Source organism: Falco naumanni, chromosome Z (assembly GCF_017639655.2).
Source record: "Falco naumanni isolate bFalNau1 chromosome Z, bFalNau1.pat, whole genome shotgun sequence".
Classification (NCBI taxonomy): Eukaryota; Metazoa; Chordata; class Aves; order Falconiformes; family Falconidae; genus Falco; species Falco naumanni.
The window spans coordinates 72,887,348-72,915,305 of NC_054080.1; the positions used below are offsets into that span (position 1 = coordinate 72,887,348).

The following is a 27,958-nucleotide window of genomic DNA, read 5'->3' on the forward strand; positions in this document are numbered from 1 at the left end:
ATCATTGTCATTAAAGAATCTCCCTTGTAAAAAAACAACAATAAAAAGCTTAAAAGAAATACTACAATTGCTCACAGATAATCAGATTTCTAAAGGCTTTACGTAAAAAAAGAAATACTTAAAAAATATTTATGAAACTACATTAAGGCATAAACCCAAGTTAGAATGATTTTTAATAGTAACAGTACTATGATTAAAGGTGCTCCAGCACTCTGCTGCTTAAGGAGCTCCAGTACACAGCATGTCCATTGCACCCAGTGCATTGTACATGATCATACGCCACAAGGATTTCTCAGGATTTTCAATCTGCATTTGATGCCCCAAATCTCATGGTTCTTTTTGCTGCTAACAGTTGGCCTTGCGATACTTGTAAAGGGTGAACAATTGATCTTCATGCCAGGAAGCATTTCCCTGAGGAGCTGTAGAGAGCTATCATTCACTATTCCAAACACCTGAAGAGTCTTTAATGTTGGAATTTCACGAAGTTCTCTAGAAAGAGAAAAATATGGAAATAATCATGAACCCGAAAACATTTTTTTTTGCAGTCTGTACCCAAACTTGGTAACTGCATTTCTACGAAGTTCTAGAAGGTAAGCACTTAAGCTAAATTCTCCTTCCTACTTTTTAAAAGCACATACTTAACTGAAACTGGTTCTCTGTACTGACAATTCAGGAAACCTGCTGAGTAAATTGCTTCTTACTGTTCTTTCTCAACACAGTGTAAGCAGACTGGTTCCTGCCCCTTCATTTCCCTGGACTGATTTATTTTGGTCAAGAAGGAATTGCCCCAGATGAAGTTGCAGGATATGGGTCAGGACACAAGCCCCTAGGTACTCTCAGCCTCCAGTCTGTTACAACATACCAGTGAATAGCTAGCCCTGGCTTCTTGAATGCTTCATGTTTGCCCACTCATCACGTGAACTCTCTATCTGTAAGCAAGTGTAAGGCAAAACTGACAAGCAGGCACGCAAGGTATCATCATGACAGCACAAACTGCTACAGAAAAGTTTCTTCAGATCCTCATTTTGGTAGTCCTGTTCCTCTCACAACCTCTTCCTTGTTGTTGATCATTTCTGTAGATTGACATCTTTCCTGAGAGAATTAAGTTGATATAGTCATAATACAACAGAATGACTGATATACTAATAAAAGGCAGAAAATACCCACAAGCAACTAACTCTAAGCTGTGTTTCAGTGGCAACCAGTAACTGACACAGGTGCACACAAAAGCAAAGGAGTATAAACAGATTAGCTAATCAACTGTCAACTCTGTTAAAGGTTTTCCGAAGGACTATCCCTTCCTTGTTACATAATTGAAAACCTAATATTGACACTGATACTGGTCACTGGCAGCACTGGAATCTCCAGCTGTACCTCACAGGAATGAGTACCAGTAGTATAATGCCATTAAGGGAAGACCAATGGACATACTGATCAGCAAGTTCTATGAGTACAGACTGACATCACGGAGAGATTATCTTGGATACCTTTGGTTCCAGTCTGGATTCTCAAAGGTACATGCTCTAGCAGTCAGGTTATTTTATCTCAGTTCCTTATTCCTCATACCACTAAGTTTTTCAGAACAGTACTTGCATTTCTAAACCTAAAATAAACCTAGTTCAAAATAACATACCCTCTGTATGAACAGCAAACCAAAGCCATTTAGAGATTACTTACATTAAGGCAGCAGGTGATATCTGGTAACATCGGCTAAGACACAGATGTTGTAGAAAGATGAGTTGATGAAAATACCAGAAGCACTCGGGCTTTAACATCACACTGTCACTGTACATGAGAGCATATATAATGGCGATTTAAGTATAAAGCAGCAGTAAATTCGGTGTTTCCAAAATTCAGGCTAAAAAACTTCATGAGTATCAATTTCTTTTTCTACCACTGAAGTGTTTTTTTGCTCAGTACGGAGGTAACCCCTTTCTAGTGTGTGTGTGTGTGTGTTGTGTGGGAGGGTGTCCTGGTTTCAGCTGGAATAGAGTTAATTTTCTTCTTAGCAGTCAGTGCAGTACTATGGTTTGGATTTGGTGTGAGAATGATGTTGACAGGACACTGATAGTTTTAGTTCTTGCTTGGTAATTTTTACATTAAGTCAAGGCCTTTTCAGTTTCTCACGCCCTGCCAGCGAGGAGGCTGGAGGGGCACAAGAATTGGGAGGAGACACAGCCAGGACAGGTGACCCAACTAGCTAAAGGGATATTCCAAACCATATGACATCATGCTGAATGTATAAAAGCTGGGGGAAGAAGAAGGAATGGGGGGACACTCAGCATTATGGTGTTTGTCTTCCAAAGTAACCGTTAGACGTGACGGAGCCCTGCTCTCCTGGAGGTGGCTGAACACCTGCCTGCCCACGGGAAGTGATGAATGAATTCCTTGCTTTGCTTGTGTGCATGGCTTTTGCTTTCCCTATTAAACTGCTTTTTTTCCTCAGCTCAGGAGTTTTCTTACTTTTACCCTTCCGATTTCCTCCCAAACCCCACTGTGGGGGAGGTGAGCACGCAGCTGTGTTGTGCTTGGTTGCAACCACAACAGAGAGATTTTGATTTTCACTGAAGGGCAAGTGAAGCAGAAGCTTCTCTGCAGGCAGATATTCTGCAGCAGATCTCGTCTCGTGCCATGAAAAGACAATTACTTTACACATTAAGATTTCAAAATATTTTGACTAGGTTAAAACCTAAATACACTTTTTTTTTTTCCTCAGTTCTACGGCCAAGTAAAAAATTCATATCAGATGAACTAAACCTTCTCTAGGATGCTAGGCTTATAAACCGTATGCATCTGAATGCTTCCTTCTACTCTACCTATCAACTACTATCACTTGTGAATTAACAAATCCTGTATGTATGCAACATTTATGCCAAAGTAACAAGAAATCTTCAAGTTAGTTACCTGCTTCATATTAGGTCATGCCAGATAGCAAATCTCTTGTAGGTTTAGCACAGAACATATTTTCTGGTTGTTCAATCCTACACAATCATGCATTATTACTATATAGTTACTGCACTGTAGTAGAAGTGGCAGTCCTCTGAACCAGAGCATTTAAGGACCAGGTGCACAGGTTTCCTTACCTTAGATCTAAATGGGTGAGAGAAGGACACCTTTCCACCAGCGTTTTAACGTCTGAAAAGAGGTCACAAAGAGTCAGTCCATCCTTCAGTAAGAAAAACATGCTTTATACAGCCTACTCACTTCCATACATGTTCATTTCTGTTAAAAAGAAAACTTAAGGCTTAAGAGCATATAGTCTGCCTATCAAGATACTTCAGGATACAGGGACTTCTTTTTAGTTCATATAAATAGACAGATCTATTTAGTCCAAAGCAGTGTCCCTAAGTCAGTTGCACCAGCATCTTACTAAGTAAGTAAATGATACTGCTGTAGAAATCTACTGAGACACAGTAATGGTGAGATGCCTGAAACTCTTACTAGTCAGAAAACACCAAAAATTTTCCACACAACAAATACCCTTTTAGACCATCAAGTTCTTCAGGCATCTCAATTTCTACCCACAGAAAGTTCTCTTCTCCTGACAGTTATGGTTTTCCCAATTTAAACTGTAAATTCATGATACTATCTTTTCATTGTCTGTAAACAGCATAGGATCACCTGTGGCTCAGATATCATTGAGGCCACTGTTATTAGCAGGTTGTTAATCAACATACAAGAGGATTTTGGTATTTCAGAATTCACGTATAAAACCTAAAGAAACAATACCTAAATTATGATGATTAGTGAGCTACTGAAATCTTATGCATTAAAAATTGCATTGGAACAGAGTAAAATTACTCATAGAAAGCGTTCTGCAACAGAAGAGCTCTACACATTGTCTCTAATGGTCACATCAACAGAAGGTTCAAATTCTTGATTTTGATGAGATTGTGTAGCATGTTTGTTTATGGGTTTTGGGCTGAGGTAAAAAGAAGACTGGTGCATTTCCCCACAAAGGAATGCATGCCAAGGTCTGTGTGACGTTTAAACAGAAGAAAAGAGAGGTTACCACCGGTACGTTGCCTATCTCCTTGTCAGCCAATGCCCTGGCATCACATTTGCTCATTGAGAAAATTCACTTCTCCGTACCACCAAAGCCATTTCATCCTTTATCTATATCCTTGCCCATTTTGTTGTGCCCTCTCCCCAAATCTGATTTATCTGCATTTTCTATTACCCTGCAACTTTACCTAACTTTTCCTCCTAGAACTCTTAGCAAGTAAATGGTTAATATTGATTACTGAGATGATTTGCCTTTCAAATTAAATGGTATCTGTATGACAGCATGTCAGGCTGAAACTCAAGTAGTTACTATGACTGATGTCTTTTGGAAGATGCCTTCAGCCCCCACAACAGCAGAAGCCTTAAGAAAGCTCCAAAAACTATCTGGAAGGCCAATGCACAGTTTACAGTGGAACATGGGATCCAGCTTATCCAGCTTTCAGGACTTACTTCAGAAGTAAGGGCTGTACCTTTCAACTGAAGATGACATGAGCTTTCACCTGACTATTATTTAAATTCAGAAGGCAAATCATCTCACTTCTCATGGCTGAGCCAGAGACGGAAGTAAGATTCTCTGACAGCAAGAACATCAAGCTATATAGAGCACAGAATCAGTGTTGGTGCATGATTTTTCTATATGCACAGTGGATGCCAACCAGAAAAATATATAAAGCCTGCTGCTTTATCTTATAGTGAGATAAAGGTTTGCCATGCTGTCATTTACCTTGTATTTGTAGATTCTGTCTGTATCCACTTAAATTTAATTGCATTACTTTTGAAGTGATGTGATTGACTGCTGCTTTGACGTGGGTGGCTGTGAAGTCACACCAGGACAAGTTCAGCTCCTCCAGCCTACACACAAACGAACAAGGAGTTGTTTGGGAGAATCACCAAAACAGTGAGTTCTGATATTATCTATTACAGTTGATACTTTTAATGCAAAAACTTGTAACACACCTACTACCAACTTCCTGTATTCATGACTACAAAATCTGGTGTGACAATAATTAAGCACTAGAGCCGGTTGCCCAGTGAAGCTATGGAATCTGTGTTTGGAGGTTTTCAAGATCCAACCACACAAAGTTATCATCAACCTTGCCAGCGCAAGACCAAGCTCTGGGCAAGGGGTTAGTGACTTCCCAAGGCCACTTCCATTAGGAAGTGATATGATTCGCTCCCGGAGACTGCCACGGGGAGACACTGTCTTTTCATATTGCTTTTGGGTTTGTGACCTAAATCTGTTACTACTGAACAGATGTTCACATTGAGAGGGAAAAAAGGCTATCCATTACTAGCAGTGGTCAGATGACCAATTAATCCTAATTGGCATAAAATACTTCATAGTTTTATGTAAGCATTGGTGATGCTGTAACCTTAAATCTCTTTATATGCTTGATTACCTACAGCCAATCACCATTCAGGGCTGGAACAAAGTCTTTTGTTGCAGGTGTTGTAGATTTAACCAGAGGACCAAGACAGTGAACAGCCCAACTAGGGCATTTAGCTGGCAATCTCTGTATAAATTAAAAACAGTTAAATCACCACTAGCATTCTTAGGATCAGGTTTGCCATCTGCTATTCGCTGTGCACTGTACAGACTGCCATTCTCTAAATAGCTCATGATCCAAGGAATCTGACCAAGCAATAGAAAGCATTACCTACCCATGAGAGGCAGAAAAAGATTAAGGCTTTGTCTGTCCACTAATATGCCGTTTGACTAAAAACATGCTTTTGCAGAAGCAAAGATTAAGTAGATTGTCCAGCATCTCACAGGAAGTCAGCAGAAAGATCACGACATAAACTCCAGACTGACTAGGGCTCAGTTCAATGACTTCCTGGTGGCAGATGGTTTAATCATTGGAGCTGTCAATCTGAACACAGTGCTTCATAAAGTAGGTTACTGAAGGATTATTCTGTCTTGGATGGAAAGGCACGGTGTTTTTGCCATTCATGCTGTACTCTGTTTGCAAAGGGAGCCCTGGGACTCCACTTTTCTGTTTCAAAACACACACTCTACTATGTAAGGGTCACATACTGCTTTCATTAAGAAAATCAAATTTACATGATATCAAAGGAACATAAATGGGGTTAACCCAGCAAGACTTGCTTTAAGGATGATTAAAGAAACTCATTAAAAAATACTGAAGTTCATCTTTGCTATTAAAGAAGAAAATAACTTGATGGGAAGAAACTATCTGACTATTCAGCTAATAATCAGCTGTTTGGCATTCAGGAACAGGCTCATAAAAAACATAGAGACAAGTACAATTGGGATGCCTATGGAAAAAAATACAAAGGATCTTTTTTCTCAGGAATAGCAGTAAGCAGCAATAGTAAAAACTATTTTTGTCTTACGTAGAACAGCTGTTCAACATCAGCTTTAAGGCTTCTGCAGAAAACCCCGAGCACCCACAGAGATTTAGTCGCATCAAATCAGGATTCTTAGCAATGTTCCTGTAGGGAAGAAAAAAGAAAAGTCTAATAAAATTTAAATGTTGGAACATTGTTTGCATTGCTAGGATGTGTGATTATTTTTAAGAGTTAAGATCCCAGGCACAGAATTATTGGTTAAACATGCAGCACTGTATTTTTAGTAAACTGACCAACTTAAAGAGTCACTAAGGCTCTCAACCCTGCACTTGCTGTATCACCGTGAAGTATCAAAGGGGATACTTGCTTATTTACCTGACATTCCTGATAAGTCTGCATATTTATAAACTTCTAAGTTTAAAAGGAAACAATGTATTTTCACCTTGTCTTTGTCGTACACCATTAAATACACACCATGGCTTTATTAAAGATCACTATGCCTCTAAAAGACAAAGCAATCACCACATTCTGAAGTCACCTCTGCAAGATGGAGGTTATTCCTGAAAAACACACATGTCCAAATAGCATCCCCCTGAACGCATTTGTTTGCCAGACTAAAACAGACTTGCAGTTAGCGAAACTTACATTTGTATCTACATTCGTACACAAGGCAGTAACATTTCATCACTGGTGCCTAGTTAGTACCCCATTTTCAGACACTTCTAGTCTGGTATCAAAAGCCAGACTAATGGGTTTGTTTGTGCTTTGTTTCCCCGCCCTGGAGTAAGGAAGGCATCAGAAAGCTCCAAAGTAGAAAGCAGGACACCCAGAGTCTCTGCCACCTGACCCTATGGTCCCTGGCACTTCCACAATCACCTGTGATTGAACAGGACATTGACTGCACACCCGTTAAGTGTCTTTCCAGTTTAATCAAACAACAGTTATCTGCTTGACAGAATCTGTGATTTTCCAGACAAAGTGGAGTTTAAGAAAGAAGTGAGAAATAGTGCAGAAGCACAACAACCTTCTGGCAGGAGAGTTACTTATACCCCTTAAAACAGAAAAGAACCTTTATGCCAAACACAGAAGTTCTCTTAGGAGCACAGAAATAGGAAAAAAGTAGCTCCGCTATGCAGCTTGGCTGCAGGAGCCAATCTCCCCCTACTCTGAGGAATGACAAAAAGCCACCAAGAAACACTCTTCCAGAGGAGTGTTTCCTCCTCGCCTCATCTGTTGGAGGACAAGAGAGGAAAGAGGCAGCTCATTTAGCCTGCCAGGTAGGTCTGTTAGGTGCTCAAACTGGCCATTTCAAAAGACTCCCACAATGAAAAACCCTTAACTGCATTCTTTTGCTAGCCTGCACAAAATGATAGCACCAAATAGAAGGTATTTACTGAATATTCCAAACATGTCACTCACTGGATGATGTTGTCAGAAAGTACTAGTCCCTCCAAGCTGAGGTTCTGCAGCCTTTCACATAGACAAAGAATACTCTGGAGATCTGCCACAGACACTGTGCAGTTTGACAAATCCATATGTTGAATTCTGAGAGACCTACAAAAGGAGAAAGGCAGGTTACTAAAACCGCAATAAAGCCTGTTCTACAAATTCCCCATACCATAAGTATACCCCATACACTAAAACAGTGCAAAGCTTGCAGATCATAATTATACCGTTGTATTCCGCTGTACACTGGACATACAACTAAGCTCACCCCACCTACTGCTAAGGTACCAACTAAAACTGCACAACTCTTATCTTCAATGCATTTAGAGGATTCATCATAATACCTGAAAGTCTACTGTGCTGGAGTTAAATCACTTTGATCTTCCCATATAAAAATGCTGGAGATGCTGACAATTCTTCACGCTACAAGATATAAATTGCAAGTGGATGATGGTGCTTGATACTTTCCAAAAATCACATTAGCTTGGTTTTAAGTAACTGACAGGTGAATACAGATCCTCTAATTTCAACATATGCCTAAGCACTGATCAGCTCTTCTACACTCCAGAGACAGCACAAATGCTACTGCTGGCGGAGATCTTAAACCCAAAAATACACAGAGAAACTAGGAATATTTGATATGTGGTTTCAGGATCCACAACATGCAGAAAAAGTCTTACTTGCTTGTTTTAAACAATGGATTCCCAATATAGGATCTTGGGCAGCGGAACGCAGTAACACCTGCAGGCAGCAACTGTCCAATCACTCCCGGCAGCAGATTTCTACCAGTCAGATCAAGAGTATGCCAGAGAGATTCATCAAACCTAAGGCACAGGATTTTACTTGTTAGTGATTTAGAAAGGGTCAGAACTATGAGTACAACCACAGAAAGTTTTCAGTGTCACAAAAGACTGACAGGAGGGAAAGCCATTTTATAGAATTTACTAACGTTAAAATATGTGAGCCATCTTTTGATTATACATACGTATAACCCCCTTCCACATAAACCGAATTATGTGTGAATAAACAAGGTAAGAACCAGATCATTTAACAGTCTATGGAAGCAAATGTTTTCTTAGCACTAAGCGATGATAAGTAATACTTACGAAAGACGATGCCATCTCTTGCAAATCACGGAAACTTTTAGCAAGTCATTTAGAGGCAAACATGCAAAGATTGCCAAAAGCAATTCATCTGGAAGTACATCCCAAGAAACACCTTTAGTGAAAGAGCAAACGTGTTTCAGTTAAAGCTGGTTCATTTTTCCTGTTGATCAGATGCCTTGTTTGGCTTGGTTTTAGAAGTACCTCTACAGTCTCCCTCTAGACTATACAGACATCAGCCCACTACTTATTCCCCTTTCAGCTCTTCATTGTAGGAAGACAGTACCATCTTTGCCTAGGTATGACTGGCAAACGCAAAGCTTTTGATAACAACAATTTAGCGTACATAATAAAGTTATACAAAACCAATTTCACTGAAAAGATGACAATAATCTTTATTCACATACTCACTTTTGAAACTGGCATTTGCATTCTAAGGCTTGTAGGGTCCTCACTTTCTTTTTCTTCCCCTGCTGAAATGCTCATCCTTCCTGCGCATGTCAGCTCCCAGAAGAGAGCCCAAGGTGAGCTATGCTTTTGCATGGTATACAGAGAAAACCAGGTACTGCAAACTGCTCGTTAAAACACACATGCTAACTACCACCGCCCCCAGCATTATCTGAAAGGATGTGGTGCATCTCAACTTCTCAGGGAGTTAACAGTATCAGTAGATACAAGGCTCCAGAAGGTGTTGCCATGTTCACAGGAGATTTCTGGGTGGTGGAGCTCAAGAACAGCTGCCAGTGATCCAGCACTGTCTCATTTAAAAGCAGGGTTGTCTGAGGGTATTCCCACTTTTCATATGACAGCCTAGTGTCTGGAGCAAGCTATTTCTTTATTGTGCATTCTGTAGTCACTGCAAACTGAAAATACATTTTGATACCAGAGGAAAGAATACAGCATTCTATAACCCCTTCTTCAAGTGCCCCAAGTCTTCAGGCTACAGACCTGCTCTTTCCCTCCCAGTCTTTTTCCAGCCCAGGAACCTTACACCCTTTACTGCACCTTCCCTGTAGCTCTCTGGCAGGGTTCCTTGCCTTGTTCACCACTCAGCCCCAGCAGAAGCCAAGATGCTGGGCCCCTGGCATACCTCAGCCTGCACTGCAACAGATGCGGAATGGATCCCTTTGGTCTCAAGGACCAAGTATCTTACTGCTTAGATGCTTAAGTATCAAGCTTCCCTGGGTTTCAAAGTTGTACTGGGGACAGCAGCACAAACAGTCCATATTCATCTGGCTGCCACTGCTCTGCCCTGAAGAGCTTGGCCCTGCTTGGTATGTGGCAAAACATCTCCTGGAATAGGTCCCTTGAGTAGAGCAACAGATGCAACTTCAGGCCCTGCTGGGCCAAGGTGGCACCCAAGTCCCAAGCAGCAAGAGCTGACAGACACAGAGGTATGCCGCACAAACCCCTGGCACACAGATGGGGGCTGGTGGGGCTAGGCGGGAGCCAGCCATGGCTTCCATGGGTCTCAGTTCTGGAGCCTGACGTACTGCCTCTGCTTAAAGGCTTACATAAAGGAGTATTTACCTGCCCAGGCCTGAATGCCACTAGATCTAAAAGTGATACTCTGCTGGGAAAGAGCAAAAGCCCGCAAAAAATGAAGTACTAATGACTTGTGATACCCACTCTCCATCTCTACTGAAGGGTGAACGAAACCTGGACCGGGGTGACAGTACCTGACTCTGCCTCTTGGAGCAGCCGAAGCCGACGCACAATGATGAAGTCCTTCACCTTCTGCCGTTTCGGAGGAGGGCAGGGCGAAGACACCAGCAAGTCCTGTGGTGTGTTTTCATTGCCCAGCTTGTCTTTCTTAAGGACGGACACTCCCAGGCCCGAGAGGGACTTCAAGGTCTTGCCGGAGTCGCAGTCCCAGGTGAAGCTGCTGGAAACATTGCTGGTGAAGGATGGTATCTCCTGGAGGTGTTTTCTGCAGAGACAGCAAAACCCACAGGGCTCTGAAAGTACCGCCAGACTGACACCAAACACAGGACGGGGCTCCTCGCACAGAACCCTCTGACAGTCGCGCATAACCCCCGTCCCCCGGCAGGGCGATGAGCAGCGCTGCGCCCGCAGCGGCTGGAAGCGCAAGCAGAGGCCACCGCGGAGGCACGTGCTCGCTTCAACAGCCCGCCGGGGACCAAGCGCGCCCCGCTGCCGGGCGGCGTGAGGGGGCGAGCGGGGGGACCGGCGAGAGAAGCCGGCGAAGAGGTGGGGGCGCGGCCCGCCCACCCCCGCCCCCCGCCCGGGCTTCTCCTCCCGGGAGGGGCGGCGCGCGGATGCGCGGGCAGCGGGCGCTCTGCCGCCGCGCGGGAGGCGGGGGCGGGGTCCCAGCGCCGGGCGGGAGCGGCGCCGCGCGGGCTGTGCCCCGCCAGCAGCCTGCGGCACGCGCCTCCGGGGCCCCAGCGCCCCCCGTCCCCGTCCCTTCCCGCGCCGGACACCCGTGGGGCTCCCGCGCGCCGGGCGGCAGGGCTCACGCGCAGCCTGGGCATCGCGCGGCTCTCCCCCACCCCGCCGGCGGGCGGCGGCCGCCCCCCCCGTACCTGTGCATGGCGGCAGCCCCGCGCTGCGCCCGGCGCCCGGCCGTGCCACCCTCCTCGGCACCGCGCTGTCGACCCGCGCGCCACGGTCCCCCGGCCGGGCGGAAGCCGGCGGTGCCCGCCGCAAAGCCGGGCGGAAGCCGTAGCTCGCCGCCGCGCACACCTTTGCCCGCCGCCTCAGCGCGGAGGGGCCGTACCCATCGTACCTTGCGCTCGCCTCCGGGGCGGGGCCGTGACGACAAAGCGCCACCGGGGGGGCGGGCGGCTGGCGAGGGGCAAATGTCAGCGGCCCCTCTCGGTCTGACGCGGAAGGAAGCGGCCGCGGCTGTCGGTGCGGCTATCCGAGCTCTCGAGCAGAGGCTGGCGGCGGCCGGGATGGAGGGTGGCGGCGCGCCGTGAGGGACTGGCTCTGCCTGCTGAGCAGAGGGCTCTGGTTGTGGTGAGGGAGCGGCGCGGCCCGGCCCAGGGTGGCAGCGGGCGGGGGGGGTGAGGCCGGATCGCCGGGGCCGCGGGAGTGCCGCAGCGCCGAGTCACGGCGGGGGAGGGTGGGTGACCCGCGTCGGGAGCGGGAGGGCCCTGGGCATGTCCCGGGCGCCCTTCGGGTGGGAAGCGGGTGCAGCGACCGTCGGGCTATCGGGGGGCGAGGGGGACGTGCGGTGTCGACGCGTCCTTTTCCCGCTCCGGGGCCCTCATTTTTCCCTTCTTTCAGGGACCCCAGGCACGTAGGTTACAGGGACGCGTGTTGGTGTCTGCTCGGTGCCTGCAGACTTGGATTCTGTGCGCCTTACAGGCCAGCCGGTATGCAGCTACCACCTTTATGGACGTTAATGTGCGGCGGCAGCGTCTGGTTTGGAAGGCCAGAATTCTGCTGACAGTGACGTTTTACCGTGAAAGGTTTTTCCCGTGTTTCAGAAACACCTTCGCTGTGAAGGCCTAAAATTTGGTTTTATATTCTGGTCCTGTCCCTGACCATGCTGGTTTAGACTCCACAAGCCTCACACCGTGTATGTGAGGCTATCTTTTGGTAGTGCAGCTCTTCACGTTTTTTTTCCAAACTGCTTGTTTTGAAATCGGTGAGGCTGGAAAACTAGCGCTGAACACACCTATTACTCTGCTCTTAGTCAGATGCTTGCTTGTAAATGCTGTCCTTTGTTTACTGCATAACGATGGAGAGATGTGCCTATAAAATTGAAGTTAGTAATGGAACACATGGCGAATTGCACACAGCTATTTAGTCAGGTGTAGACAATGATGTGAATCAAATTAGCATTCATATAATCTTAAAAAAGAATTTCTGATAACTGTTTCCAGTTTTAACTAAACTCATGGAACAGTTGTTTAAAGGTTTTTGAAGTGGATAATCTAATGAAAGAGAAGTGTTTTTTTAGTTTGAAGAAGTAAAGTGATTATATTTAACCTGTTCTGCATCAACTTTTTTCTTTGTCAGTCTTTGCTTTCCTTTATTAATGTGTGGGAAATTGAAAGAAGACTTTGCTGAAAGGGATAAAATCGATTTATTTTTTTTAAAAGCTCTGAATTAACAAATAGTCTTACGTTTGCCTTATTGCAGTGTTAGGGTTGTGATCATGTGAGTGACTGCCTTACTGCCACCTGTTTTATGTGATTGCATTAGTCTGGCAGCCCAGGAAGCAATTTCTGTTCTTTTTTTAGGTTCTTTTTGCAACTCTACAGCTTTTGTATCTGATTCTATTTTAGTTCCTCCAAGCAGGTAGTTTTTTTTGATGTGTTATTTCCAGACTACTCCTGTAAACCCTATGAAAGCATCAGCTTCAGTGGTACTTAATATCCTGTATTAGAGGACAAGGCAGCATGATGTAAAGCAGATAAACTTCCAGTGGCTTTGTATTGATGGTCTCTGCTTGCTTTTGAATGCAAAAATATCTGTGTTCCTTGGTCTTTAATTTCGTGCTTCTGTGGAGAACCTAGTCTCCCACCAAATCAGAGGATATTGCTGTTTTGAACGGATTTGGGACAGCATTTTTTTTTCTTGTCATTAGCAGATACAAACCTTGATTCCCTAAATATTGCTATATGATCAATTAAATATTCAGTCAATTTAAAATCTTTTCTTTGTTGCAAGATAGTTGAGATTACAGGTACTAATAAAGTATTAATCAGTACATAGGCTAGTGTTTCTTAGAAGAACAAAGCAATGCAAATCATGTTGTTTTGATTAATCTCAGAGGTTTGATTTGATTAATCTCCCAAATAGTGCAATCAAGTGACTTCTCTGGTTGGTTTTCTCAGGCAGTTCATGGTTATTTTCCTTCTTTAGATAGTTTGCTCCCTGTGCTGAGATTAAGCAGCTTTTCATCTGTCAGTTGTCTGCTTATAAATACTGTTTCCCTGAGCTGCAAAGGTCAATGTTTAATAAGGATGTAAAAAACTCCTCCACCCCCACCCCTTCAAAACCTGAAACCAAACAAAAAAGAAATCCCAGCAACACGCTAAGCAGACTTGGATATGAAAATGGCTGAAGGGATTATTTTTGTTGTTGCTTGACCTCTTGTTCTCTGAGATTTCTAAAATGTGAAGTTAGCCCATTTGGTTGTTTAAAGATGGAAGTGTCAAGGGCTCTTATTGTGGGGCAGTTCTGTCTGTCAGTCCAAAAGGTTTGCTTACGTCTGAAGTCTTACTTTAGGATTCTTAGCAGCATAGCTTTGCAGAGCAGGGCAGGCTTCAGAAACCTATTACAGGTGTTGTGGCATACTATTTCTGTTTTTGCCAAGTGAAACATGCTGGAAGAAGCTCAGTAGGAGCTCGCACATTATTCCGTGACAGAAAGGCAAAAGGGCAACACTGAACTGTCTGTTGGTATTTGGCTGGAGATGGCAGCTTTCAGTTTATACTTGCCACTGAGTCGTGAATTCAGCTTGAGGGAGATGCTGTCACACAGATGTTTCTTTCGGTATGCTGTGGCTCTCACTCAGTTTTGTCCGTTGCTATCTTTGATACCTCTTTCATAGTTTTGTAACTTTCTTGGTGACAGTTTTTGTCAGAAGTAATTATGGCATTTAAAATACAAAGTAAGACAAGGAAATCTCTGGCTGGTTGGTTCTTCAAGTGTTTTAACTGAAATATCCCGCATTTCTAGAAATGTAACTTTTCCAAATCTGTTCGATGATCTTTACCTGTGACAACTTCAGGAACAACAAAAAAAGACCGCAGTATTCTAGAAATGGTTGAAGTACCAAAGATGTGAAAGCCAGAAGCCTGGTGGCTGTACTTATTGGTTGGAAGAAGGGTTCGCCGGAGTCAAGAAGACGCTCAATATGAGATATGCATCTTGCTCAACTTTATTAGTTTCTAACACTACTTACATAGAACCGATACACATGCATATTCGTAAAGCAGAAATAAAATTGGTTAGTAGCCTCTAAACATGCGCGGTTCTCACACCCCTAATTATCATGACTAAAATAAGCATTCTATCCATGTAGCTAATTGAGTTGCTGTGCTTCAGCCTTGTAGTTTGTTACTCCCTCTTTTCCCATACGGGTCCCCATCTTTCTTGGCCCTGCACCTGCTTTCCCAGCAGCTGTGTCTTGTTACAGCCACGGCCTGTTGGCACAACATAATTACTTGGTCTCAGGATTCAAGAATAGCTCAAGGCTACCTTCTTGTTAACTTCCGCACAGCAACTTCAGTACAATTCTGATTACAGGCCTATTCTAATACCAGGCCTGGATTGTGCAGGTCTTCAGAGATTCTAAGGCCACGCTTCTGCAGCCATTCTTCTGCACTTATTACTAATTTTTGAAGGACATGGAGAACTACAGATTGGCAGACTAGTCTGCTTCCTTTTGATTTCCTGAAAAAAATCTGGAACAAAAGCTGTTTGTAAGCATCTAGAATATAATAGCTGAGTAAAAGACAGCATCAATTTGTCAAGGACAAATTTTTGAAGTAATTAACTAATTTCAGTGGTAGGTCTACTGTATACGAGAGGATCAGTTGATGTCTTATATTTGGTCTTTAATAGAACTTCTGATTCTGTTTCTCAGTATGCTTTTCCTTGGGAAGAACAGTTGGGAATAACTACTGTTGTGATTAAGGAGGCCAGTCCCTTGTCAACTACTTTTCATGATTTTCACAAAGAGTTTCCATCATGAAATAATGTGGTTATTAAAACTTAGAGGCGTAAAGCTAAAAGGGATTGTAGACCGTTTTGTGTGTGGTAGTGGAAATCAAAATGCCCTGAAGATTCAGAAGCCTGTGGGAGGGGAAAGGGTACAAATGCGTAGAGTTTTGTGCCTGCGCTTAAGCAGGAACACCCAGCTACACAAACATGGGATCGAGAACAGTGTTGCATTTCTTAGAGGGAAATAATTTGGAAAGCCTAATAAGCTGACTACATGAAGGGGACATCACACAGGTTATACTTCTATTTATCCATTTCAGTAAGCCATGTGAAGCAACGTTCACCCTCAGTACAGGCCTTCTCAGGCATTGGCTGGGATACTGCGTAGGTTCCAGCACACTGTAGAAGGAATTGGGTAAGCTGGGGAGACAGTCATGGGCAACAATGAGAAATCTGCAGAAAGTGTCATATTAGACTGACTGGAAAGAAATGAAGCACCAATTACATTAGTCTGCAAAATGAAAAATCTGCTGGTAAAATGTTTCCCTGCAGAGCTTTAAAAGACTAAAACTGGTACAGTCTGATCTGGGATTTCTGATTAAAGGGGTACTGGACTCCATGTTACTGAGACCAAGGCCTTTTCCTCACAGATACACTTTTTTTTTTTTTAAACTTTTCTTTAAGGAGATGTTACTGGACTGTCTTTGTTGTTAAATTTGGTGCTATATAAAAGCTCCAAGAAAATGTCTTTTTTTTTCATTCCCTGCTGCTGCATTTAGTAACTTGAGTATTTCTGCAACAGACAGGATAGTTAGTTCATTTGTAATGTAGATAGTCATGAGTGTGCTTAGTCTTCAGCCTGGCAAGGTAATTTAATACTGTTGATAGTGGGGAGTCTCCAAGGGAATTAGGTGTGAACTGAGCCATTTATGGTGCTTGCCAAGAGTTATTAGCAGGGTTTGGACTCTAGAGGAGTTTGTGTCAGAATTTTGGAATGAATTTCCTACATGAGGGTAACCAAACACTTCCATTCAAAAAATTAAAAACTGTCTGATTTTGTCTATATCTGCAACAAAGCACAAAAATCCTAAGCCTACACAAGAGCATGTCCTTCCTTTTCACTGGTTAAATTGCACTTCCAGTGCCACTGTTTCATCTTTGATCCTGTTTGTATTAGTCTGTAGCTGCCTTGCTCTCCAGAAACAAGAGCGTGTCAACAGACACTCTTCCTTTCAGAGTGAGGAATTCTGTTACTTTTTGTCATTGGTTCATAGGAGCATCTTCTAAGCAGCTGAAGGTTGTGCAGTACAAGGGAACTCTTCTGAAGTAGTTCACTGATCTCAGGAGAGAACATTCTCGATGGGTTCTGGAATTTCAGGCAGCTGATGCTAGGGAGCCATGTGCTAATAGCAAGAAGCCTGTCTAAATAAAGTGAAGAAACAGAACAATAGGTAAGGAGCTCACCTTTCTTTGAGCTAACCACCAGGTTCATAGGCAAACGCTGGCCAGCCCCACAGGAAGGCAGGGCTTTACAGCCTGCAGTAATGTATTTTAAGGTTTGATTCTGGGAGCACGGGTCCCTGCCCTGTTAAGCAGGACTTAGCTCACGGGAAGAGCTCCTCTCAGGCACTGCATTTCTCACCCGGTGGACTTTTTTCCCATTTAAGCCACCTCTGCGGAGAGCTAGTTTTTAAGACCTTCTGTCTAGAAGTTTTGAACTGTAATTTTGAAGATGCGTGCACGTTATTTCAAAACAACTCTTACTTGTTATCAGTTGCAGTCTGGTGAAAATTAGGCCTTTCATTTTGTATTTCAACATTAAAATAAAAACCATGGTCAGAACCGTGCTCCTGTAGCAGACACCACAGAGCACGAGGCACCTTGGGCCCTAGTGACCCGCAACAGCAGGATTCCACGGCAGCCTCCACCCTCCTGCGTCACATCCAGAAACAGACCAGAAGCTTTAGCAGCTGCGGACACGCACAAGCAAGGTCCGCACGGACAAACTGCACTGGGTGAGAAGCTTTGGTGCCAAGGTTATTCTTTCTTCTGTTTTAGCAGTAAGAGGAAAAGGTGCAGCGGAAAATGGACCTGTAATGCAAATCAACTTCTGGCTTCAGGGCTGGTGCTGTCGTGAGGGTTTGGGCTTCTGTGACAATGGGACATTCCTTGACTATAGCCTGTTAGAGAGGAACGGGATCCACCTGTCTAGAAGAAGCAAGGGAATCTGTGGCAGTAGGCTGGCCAGCTTGGTGGGGCTGGCTTTAAGCTGAAGGACTGGTGGGCATGGGTCCAAAGCGGCAGTGCTCACGCCGTCACACCCAGCTGGGGAATAAGCCAGGCCAACCAGAGCAGCAATGCATGCTCCTTAGCAGCCTCCCAAGAGCAGAACCAGGCAGCCAACGGCTTCAACTGCCAGTCTCTTTTCAGTAGTGCCCAGTGACACAGGACACGGGCAACGGGCACAAATGGCAACACAGGAGGTTCCATCTGAATCTGGAGAGAATATTCTCTACTTGGAGGGTGACAAGAGCCCTGGAACAGGCTGCCCAGAGAGGCTGTCGAGTCTCCCTCTCCGGAGTCATTCAAAACACGCCTGCGTGTGATTCTGTGCAACCTACTGTAGGTGAGGCTGCTGTAGCAGTTCGCCTTGATAAGGCAAAGCAGCTTGTGTCTTGGAAAATGAGTTTAGCTGTAGGTCTCAATTCCCTCTCTATTTTATCATATTCAGTACTTTTTTATAATCTTTTTGGAATTTTGCTCATCGTAGTAACTAAGTGCAGCATCTTGCACAAAAGCTTTACACCTTCTGTTCTGAGAGCAGCTTTTTAGGTGTGACTGTAGTAAAAAATTGTGTAGGTGTTAGTAATGGAGAATACAGCGTATAATTTTTTTGTTTATGTAGTATAAGGTGTGGCTATAATGGGCACCCAAAGCTACATATGTCAGATAGCACTGACTTAATGACCTTGGTATATAGTATTTATTTTTCAGTAATTTTTTGAGGTGGAGTTTGCTCCTGTACAATAAATACAGAAGACTGTTTTCTGAGGAAAAGAGAGCAGTAGAGTGGAATATCAAGGACATGCTTAGAATAAGTGGTTAGGGAGTAGATTAAATATCTCTGATTCATGATTTACAAATGATCTAGCCAAAATGTAGTACAAACAGAACGTAAGGGGGTGTGTGTGTGCTTTGACATAACAGAAATGCTAATAATTTGATTAAAATGTTAGATGAAAGGGAGAAGATAAAATGTGAGTGTGCATCTGAGAAAAAATCAGGAAGGTAGCTCAATCTGTTTTTTTTAATATGGGATACTCTGTGTATAACCGCTGATATGGAGTAAGCAGACTGCTCTACTATTTGGGAATTAAATGTGAAAGTAGCAAATTGGGGAGAAAGAAAAACTTCAGGAAAAAATCAGAGAATGATTGTTCTGTGTGTTCTCAAGGAAGTACTGCCATCACAAACTTTGGAATTTTTTAGCGGAAATATGACAGTTTTCACTGCTCTAGTTCCCTCATCCATAACAGATCTGCTTAAACAGTATACTGAGAAATTCATAAAAGTAGTAGTTCAACAAATTCTGAAGGGATTTAAATGTAAATTGAGGAAAAATTTAGTGGTAGCATTCTAAAGTTCCAATGAAAGGTGAAATCACTGAAAATCCGACACTAGGGAAGCCAGAGCAAAAACTATTTCAGTTAAATCAAACCAGCAATAAATGGTAATCTTGATGAAGCAGCATGTCAGTCTGACCAGAGTAATAAACTTTTTTGTTTAGCATGTGAAGTACCTGTGGTAAAATGTTGCTTATTGAAAAGGTCAGGAGTAGTTTAAGTGAAAATTTAACAAGTCAGTGAAATTTTCTGTAGTAGTCACGCAGCTCACTGGCCTTCTGCATAATAGCATGCTAGTATGAGGATGTATGAACTTTTTAGGCCCTTGTGGCAGTCCTGACTGTAACGCTGAGTAACTAAACCCAGAAAGATGAGCAAAGCAAAAACATATCATGGCAAGAGTATTAATGAATGGGTGAGACCTTTGCTTCTCTGAAGAACAGGAGAGGAGCAGGAAGATGAATTATCTAGCATGTTACCTCCTACCACGTGAAATCTCAAACCTAAAAGAGGCACATGCAAGTAGGTTTACATGTAAGGCCCTTTATAGGAAGATACAGGACCAGCTGCATGTTCACAAGCCCTGGCCCTCATGGGGGACTTCAGCCATCCTGGTATATCTTGGAGGAACAACACAACAGGGCATAGGCAATCCGGGAGGTTTGGGAAATGCATTGACAACTTCCTAATCCCAGTGACAGAGGAGCCAACAAGGAGAGGTATTATGCCTGACCTTGTTCTCACCACCAAGAAGAGGCTGGTGGGGAATGTGAAGCTCGAGGGCAGCCGTGGCTGCAGTGACCATGAAATGTTGGATTCGAAGATCCTTAGGACAGCAAGGAGGGTGTACAGCAGGATCACTACCTTGGACTTCAGGAGAGCTGACTTTGTCCTCATCAGAGATCTGCTTGGTAGAGTAACCATGGGATACAGCCATGGAGGAAGAGGCATCCAGGAAAACTGGTTAATATTCAAGGATCACCTCCTCCAAGGTCAGGAGTAAAGCGTCCCAAAAAAATGAGGTTGGGCAAAAACACTAGGAGGCCTGCATGGTTGAGCAAGGAGCTCCATGGACTAAATAAAACACAAAAAGGAAGCCTACAGGTAGCCTGGGAAGTATACAGAGAAACTGTCCGCACAGCCAGGGATCAGGTTAGGAAAGCTAAAGCACTGATAGAATGAGATCTGGCCAGGGACATCAAGGGCAACGAGAAAAACTTCTATAGGTACATCAGTGATGAAAGGAAGACTAGGGAAAATGTGGGTCCTTTCCAGAAGGAAACCGGATACCCAGTTACCTGGGACATGGAGAAGGCTGAGGTACTTCATGACTTCTTCGCCTCAGTCTTCACTCGCAAGTGCTCCAGCCACACTGCCCAAGTTGCAGAAGGCAAAGGCAGGGACTGGGAGGATGAAGAGCTGCCAGCTATAGGAGAAGATCAGGTTCGAGACCATCTAAGGAATGTGAAGGTGCACATGTCCATGGGACCTGTTGAGATGCATCTGTTGCATCTTGATGGTCTTGAGGGAACTGGCAGATGAAGTGGCTATCTGTATTTGAGAGGAAGTAGCAGTCTGGTGAAGTTCTCATGGACTGGAAAAGGGGAAACATATCTACCATATTTAAAAAGGGAAATAAGGAAGACCTGGGAAGCTACAAGCTAGTCAGTCTCACCTTGGTGCCTGGCAGGATCATGAAGCAGATCCTCCTGCAAAATTTGTTAAGACACATGGAAGATAAGAAAGTGATTGGTGACAGCCAACATGTCTTCACTAAGGGCAGGTCATTTGGAATTTGGTGAACTTCTGTGACAACAGCATTGTCAGGTGGCATCCTGGAACTGTGCAAAGCTTTTGACACTGCCCCATGTGACTACCTTGCCTCTGACCTGGAGAGACATGGATTTGATGGGTGGAGCACTTGGTGGGTAAAGAATTGGCTGGATGGTTACACTCAGAGTTGTGGTTAATCGCTCAGTGTCCAAGTGGAAATCAGTGATGAGCGGAATTCCCCAGAAGTCTGTACTGGGACCAGTGCTGTTCAGTGTCTTTGTTGGTGACATTAACAGTGGCAGTGGGTCAGCAAGTTTGCTGATGACACCAAGCTGTGTGATTGACACTGGAGGGAAGGGATGCCATGCAGAGGGACCTTGACATGCTTGAGAGGTGGGCCTGAGTGAACCTCATGAGGTTCAACAAGGCCAAGTGCAAGGTCCTGCACCTACGTCAGGGCAGCCCCAAAGTTGTGGATGCCCCTTCCCTGGAAGTGTTCAGGACTAGGTTGGATGGGGCTTTGAGCAACCTGGTCTGGTGGAAGGTGTCCCTGCCTGTGGCAGGGGGTTGAAACTAGATGATCTTTAGGGTCCCTTCCAACCCAAACTGTTCTATGATTTCTCTGTATTTTTGTGCTCAGTTAAATTAGTATAGTATTTAAATGCATATTGAGGAATGGTCCATTAAAAAATGTTGTTCATTAGCTTTCTAGAAACATGTACTTTAAACACTTAACCCGTTTTCCAAATTAGTTGATTTCTTCTAAAAGAAAAAAAAAGAGCAAAATAGATTTTGTTTTGAAATTGATACTGGACTTAGTAAGACTATAAGCCTAACTTTTCAAGCACAGAGATTTGACTTCTGGATCTATATTGTGTATCAAGAAGATGAAGCGGAGTTGTTTTAATATGCTGCTAGAAATAAAAAAAAATAGAATTATAGATATGTCTGCAGAGGACTTTAAAGCACCTTGCTAGAAGTCTTGTTCTTCATCTGATCAGAGTTCTTGTCATGTGAAATAAGTCTATTAGTATATTTAAAATGTCTGTTAAACTACTCTTTTCTGTGTAATTATCTTCCAGAAATTTTAATGTAATCAATGTCTTTTTGTCTTACAGTTACGATCTGCTTTCCTACGTGAGCTGCACTGTGTAGCTGGAGTGAACATTCAATAATGAGTGGTGCAGCGTTGGGCCTTGAGATAGTATTTGTCTTTTTTCTAGCCTTATTCCTACTTCATCGGTATGGAGACTTCAAGAAACAGCATAGGCTGGTGATCATAGCAACGTTACTGGCTTGGTATCTTTGCTTTCTTATTGTATTTATACTGCCTCTGGATGTCAGTACGGTAAGAAACTTGTGAGATTTTCTGTTTAGTTGCATAAACTGTGTATGGTATTTTTTTAATATCATAATTCCAAAAAGACAGTATTTTAAACAGCAAATACATTTTCCAGGCAGTATCTTACAAAACTAAACACTTGTTAACTTTTTGCATGATGGTGTCAGTGTTTGCAATTAATTTTGATTTTGTTGATCAGATCAGATAACAAGTCTATTTCAAATGTTTTAAAACTTAACAGTGTTTAAAATTTATTTAGGAAACATAAAAACACTGTTTTTTACTTATACTATAGATTGCATGTTGTTTTGAGGGGTGAGTAGGATAAATGCTCTCAAATGTAAACCTAGAGTACAGGAAATGTCTTTAAAAATGGGGAATGACTTATTTTTAAATAAATGCTATACATTTTTTTAGTCACTGATACAAAATTAATTGTCTTTTAGACTATTTATAATCGGTGCAAACTTGCTGTTAACTCCAGCCCTGCAGAAACTAATGGCTCTTATGTTACTCTTGCTCCAAGGTATGAGCTATAAGTTTTCTTCATTAGATTGTTTTTAAAGAGGTATTTTATGATTTTCTTTTTTTAACATGCTAGGAGTGTACTGTGTTTTTAAGGCTAATAAACAAGTGTTTTCTGTGTGATACAACACTTGAAGGTTGTGTATACAGGAAGGTGAAGGAAGAGGTGAAGAAAAGTGCATCTGAATCTATTGATAGTAATTATACAGCGGTTCTAACAGATTACCTAAATATTCCTTTTTTAATTTTTTATTTTTTTTGTATTTCATGCTAGATTTCTTCTCTTTTATTGTTAAAGTAATAGAACTAAGCTTTTCAAGCAATGCTGTTTTACCAAGACCTCTTTGCATAGATAATGTTTATCTTTCCTCCACAATCTTAAAGGCTGTAGGTCTGAAAACCTAATTTTGTAGCTTTTGAATGAAATGAGTAGGCTTATCTTACATGTAAGCAGCATATCTATCTACTTATTATAATTGCATATATATAGTAATTGAAGTTATCTGAAATTTACTGTAGTCTATCAGAGTAATGATAGCCAACTCAGTCTTCTTGCAGGAAGAAAATACTCCCTGTAGCATGGTCAATGTAGGCTAATTGTGGCCTCTTTCCATGGCTGCTTATACTTTAGCCTCCACTGGCTATTTCCACATCTTGTAGATGTGTGCAGTGTAGTTATCTGTAGGGTGATTAGAGCATTTTAAGATGTCAGTTGATAACATCCATGCAAAGTACTGCCGGTTTTGTTGCCCTGAAGCAGAGACTATCTGGATATTGTATATCCATGGAAGAACAGTAAAATGCCAGACTTCATGACAGAACGTTGTACCCTTTATTTAAGACCACCCAGTGCACATAAATTAAATGTAGATAGGTAAACACAAAATTTGAAAACTATTCAGTAGCCTTTTAATTGCTGTATAGTTTCAGAACATGCTGATGGATGTTATACTGTAGTATATGACTTGAATATATAAAACAGAAGTATCAGTTAAGTAAGATTTGAGCAGATGTGGTGTCGGTGCCACTCAGATCGTAAAACTTTATTTGAAACCTTTAGTCACACTACCTGTCATTCTATGGTAATATGATAACTTTGAAGAAATTTAGGCTGTTTACATAAAAATTCACAGTTTAGGCTTAACTGGTTTCACCCTGGAAAATGCTGATTTTTTTCTCAATAGATAATCCCATTAAATTGATTATATTGCCCCTTGATTCACCACCACTTCGTTATCCAGACAGGTATGATGAAAAAAACCAGGAAGTATCTTAATGTGGATGGGCACTTTGTCTTTTGCTCTTTCTTTACTGAAAAGGCTCTCATGGCTTTTCTGGTCTTCTGAAGCAAACTACCTGTCAGAAAAGTATTGGTTCAACAAGTCAAAGTATATGTAAGCCTGACTATATCTGGCTGGGTGACAGAAGAAACAGCATATTTTTCACTGCTAAGTCCTCTTAAGTAGTAGAGCTAGATGATGGAGTCCCTAGATATTTTTTAAAACCCTGCTGTACTAACTAAAGTTGAGTAGTCTTCTGTCTACAGAAATGTTTTTTCTTTGCATGAAGTACTTCCTGCCTAAAAAGAAAAAAATGTAACGTTCAATTGTTTAATTGCTTATTTCTCTGTAGACTTTGAGCTACTATTGTTTTCTCCAAGAAAGCTGTCCTGTCTAGTTATGTTATTTGCAGTGAGGAGAGCAATAAATATTTTTAAGTGGTGATTAATTTTATTTTCTTCTGAGATGACTGATGGTTGACTCTGTACTCAAACAGTAGTGTATTACTTCTATTTTCAAATAACTTCCTAGATAAGGGAATTTATAGAAAATGTGTTTTATCTTGGCCCTACAATTAACAGTAAGCTTCTTTACACTGTTACAGCAAGCAAAAATGTTTGAAACCATGGAGCTATATTCCTAATGGAATTATGCCAATTTTCTGGCGTGTTGTATATTGGACGTCACAGTTTTTAACGTGGTAAGTAAGGCAAAAGAATATGACAGACTATCTAAGTGCAACATCTCAACACTCACAGCATACTCTTTAAGAATATATATCACTATGTCACAGAGCTACCTAATCATATATTATTTGCTAGCAGTAAAATTTCTCTAATTACTGTACTAAATTGATTATACTTTTTTTTTCTCCTTTTTAGGTGGTAGCCATTTACTCTTGGTTCATTTTTATAGTTGAAACTGAGCAGTTTACGATTGCCTGAAAAAATGGGGTTTAGGCAACTGAGCACCAAAATAATTACATGAATAAGTTGGGTGATTTTTGAGCAATATTGTAAATTATTTGATTTTATTTGGTATACTATATAAAGCTATAGATACAGCTACAGCAAACAGGTGGTCTGTGCTTTTGGGTTAGATTGATGTGTGGCTTCTGATGAACCTATCATCAAATAATTATTTTTGTAGCTCAGTCAGGAATATCAGGGTTGGTAGTGACTTCCCAGTTAACACAGATTTTTCATAGTAAAGCTAACTGTAATGTTTTTATCTGCAGCTTGTTTAAGGTTTGGCATCAGACCAGCACACCTAGAATAAAAACATATAACTAGCTAATTTATTAGAAGCTTAGGAGTCTTTAGCTTAAACACTCTTGTCTCAATCTCTCTTACTTTGTTTGTTGGCTGATGTGGTTTGGTTTTCTTTGCTTTCCTCCTAGGATTCTCTTACCTTTCATGCAGTCATATGCTAGATCAGGAGGATTCTCCATTACTGGAAAGATTAAAACTGCGTTGATTGAGAATGCAATCTATTATGGCACTTACTTGCTGATTTTTGGAGCATTTTTGATATATGTGGCTGTAAACCCAAACTTCAATTTACAATGGTAAGAATAATATTGGAAGCACTTACATGAGTTCTTAAGAAATTGTCACGTGTCTTTTTTGCAGATGAAATGGGTCTTTTTTAAAAAACAATTTTAGTTGGTCTGTTTTTTACTAGATATTTGGAAAGTTTTGCTGACTTTTATGGAAAGGTATTTTTTGACTACGCAATAAAAATCAGAAAACTAATAGACAAATTTGTATATGTATGGCAGAAGAATCTTCTTTTATTTGCAGTGGGTTTTTTTTTTATTCCCTACAAATGCATTTGCAATTCATGCAGAAACTTTCTCAGTGTTTTCAGAACAACATTTTCCAGAATGTCTCTGTGAGCGTTTATGGTGTAGTGCTTCTGTCTGCTGTAGGTTCTATTCAAAGGCAATAAGGTGGGTTAAAATAATTGGTATTTATAACATTGCTAATGGTCTTCCACACTCATGTAATGCCTAGTTGATTTTGACTTCCACTTCTGAATATAAATCCTGGGTTCTCAGGCTGTTTCTTACAGTGACTGTCATTATGGTGTTATGACCACGCTTCTGGTAAGCTTGCTAAGTGCATGTTGTTTCCTAAAGGAACATACTCCTTTGAGAACAAACTTTTTTTTTTTTTTTTTTTGCCTTCCTTCCAGAAGGGGCAAAAACAGATAAAGAAAAATCATGGCAACTTTAGGTATGGGCAAGTAACAGACTGGCCCTAGGTGAGAATTACAGATTATGCTAAGTCTGTTGCTGTGAACTTGAAAGCCATATTGGAGCATAGATACTTCAAGGTCACTTTCTTGCAGGTGGGGTAGGAGTATGCTGTTTGTTTTTTCTTTTTTTTTGTTTTCCTACCTCCCCCCCCTCCCTCCCCTTAGGAACCAACTTCAGACCATTGGGATAGCTGCTGCAAACACATGGGGTCTCTTTCTTCTTGTGTTGCTTTTGGGTTATGGTTTGGTGGAAATACCCCGTTCTCACTGGAATGGCGCCAAGAGGGGTTATCTACTCATGAAGACCTATTTCAAAGCTGCCAAACTGATGACTGAAAAAGCAGACGCAGAAGAGAATTTAGAGGACATTATGGAGGTAAGTATCTAGCTTCCACTGTGAAATAAGTGAAGGCTTCTGTTAATCATCTCGGAATTTTCTGGTATTGGGCACTTGTGGCAAGAAAACATAAAGAACTTACGTGAAATACCAGTAAATTAAGAAAATCACTATAGTGTGCTCCCTGATGATACTTGATCCTGTGTAAAAATCAAAAGAGATACAGTCCCTGATTTGAAGAACTTGGTAATTTGATAGCCATAATTTGTTGATTTTATTATTTTATTGACCCTTTCATAGTAATATTGGTCATTAATGAATAACATTCCAGAGTGAACTTGAAAATACATTGTACAGATGTTTTACTAGTGTTCATGCAACTTGTGTATGCTTGTTTATATGCTCTGCTGCCAGTATATTTCTGGAATCTTGACAAGAGTTTCCAAGTTGGTTTTGTGGGACCATGCTGTATGCCTTTTGAGAACAGAATATATAGATCATTGGTTTTTTTCCGAAGAGTTTATTTTGAGACTGTTTATTGTTATTTGTAAGTAAGCAGTAGGCTCTACTGTAGTTCAAGAACAGAATGAAATGCAACGTGTTGAATAGCTATTCAGTATTCTACTGCTCTGATACCATGGCTTGGAAATAATACTTCTTCTGTAGAGTTCTAGGGTAGGGTGGGACTTTTGTGATATGTCAACATAATAGTAGAACTTTCATTCTTCAGTAATACCATTTTGAAGAAATTGCTAGAAACATCTAAGTGGGACATAACTGCAGAACTTATTGGAAAATGAGCAACAAAAACTTCGTTCACTGGAATAGAATAGAATGTTTCAGCTGGAAGAGAACTACAATGATCTAGTCCAGCTGCCTGACCATATCGGGGCTGACCAAATTTTAAAGGAAATTATTAAGAGCATTTTCCAGATGTCTGGAGAATCAGGTGCTGATCTCTTCTCCCTGATGTCCAGTGACAGGACACAGTCCAACCCCCTGCTAAAACAGTTTCACCTAGAGCAGGTTGTCTGCTCATCTAACCCACAATTCTGGAGCTTATATGAGGATATTATGGGAGGAGTCAGAAGCTTTGCTGGGGTCAAGGTAGACAACAACCTTCTTCCATTCAGGATACTGAACTCCACCATCACTGCAGCTGAGGCTGACCCCAGCCTTCACATCCCCAACCAGTCCTTCTGTGTGTGTTAGCACAAGGTGCAGAAGCACACCTCGCCTCATTGGCTTCTCCACCACCTGTGTCAAAAAGTTATAATCAGTGCTCTGGAGGAACTTCCTGGACCACATAAGCC

At 42.1% G+C, this 27,958-nt stretch overlaps 2 protein-coding genes across 5 annotated transcripts in view; one reads left to right on the forward strand and one right to left on the reverse strand.

Moving 5' to 3' along the window:
* Positions 1 to 155: 155 nt before the first annotated feature.
* Positions 156 to 11,625, reverse strand: SKP2 (S-phase kinase associated protein 2). Of its 2 annotated transcripts, XM_040580641.1 has the most exons (10): positions 11,408 to 11,625; positions 10,544 to 10,794; positions 8,868 to 8,979; positions 8,442 to 8,585; positions 7,735 to 7,869; positions 6,361 to 6,459; positions 4,730 to 4,857; positions 3,084 to 3,135; positions 1,678 to 1,785; positions 156 to 489 (listed from the first exon to the last, which is right to left on the reverse strand). In XM_040580641.1, exons 1-10 carry the CDS (start codon positions 11,413 to 11,415, stop codon positions 273 to 275), a joined length of 1,254 nt encoding a protein of 417 aa, XP_040436575.1. In that variant the 5' UTR covers positions 11,416 to 11,625; the 3' UTR covers positions 156 to 272. The 2 variants fall into 2 exon arrangements, with proteins under 2 accessions (XP_040436575.1, XP_040436576.1); XM_040580642.1 differs by lacking the exons at positions 8,442 to 8,585; positions 8,868 to 8,979; positions 10,544 to 10,794; positions 11,408 to 11,625 and adding an exon at positions 8,106 to 8,184.
* Positions 11,626 to 11,641: 16 nt separating this feature from the next.
* The window catches only part of LMBRD2 (LMBR1 domain containing 2), a 32,975-nt gene continuing 16,658 nt past the window's right edge, over positions 11,642 to 27,958 (forward strand). Inside the window, exons 1-7 of one of the 3 annotated variants that reach the window (XM_040580638.1) lie at positions 11,642 to 11,843; positions 12,114 to 12,202; positions 22,021 to 22,250; positions 22,691 to 22,770; positions 24,654 to 24,749; positions 25,449 to 25,616; positions 26,474 to 26,684. In XM_040580638.1, the coding sequence (XP_040436572.1) occupies positions 22,077 to 22,250; positions 22,691 to 22,770; positions 24,654 to 24,749; positions 25,449 to 25,616; positions 26,474 to 26,684 (729 nt within the window). In that variant the 5' untranslated portion in view covers positions 11,642 to 11,843; positions 12,114 to 12,202; positions 22,021 to 22,076. Of the gene's footprint in view, positions 11,844 to 12,113; positions 12,203 to 15,837; positions 15,922 to 22,020; positions 22,251 to 22,690; positions 22,771 to 24,653; positions 24,750 to 25,448; positions 25,617 to 26,473; positions 26,685 to 27,958 lie in introns of those variants that run through there. The other 2 variants (XM_040580637.1, XM_040580639.1) reach the window with 2 other exon arrangements.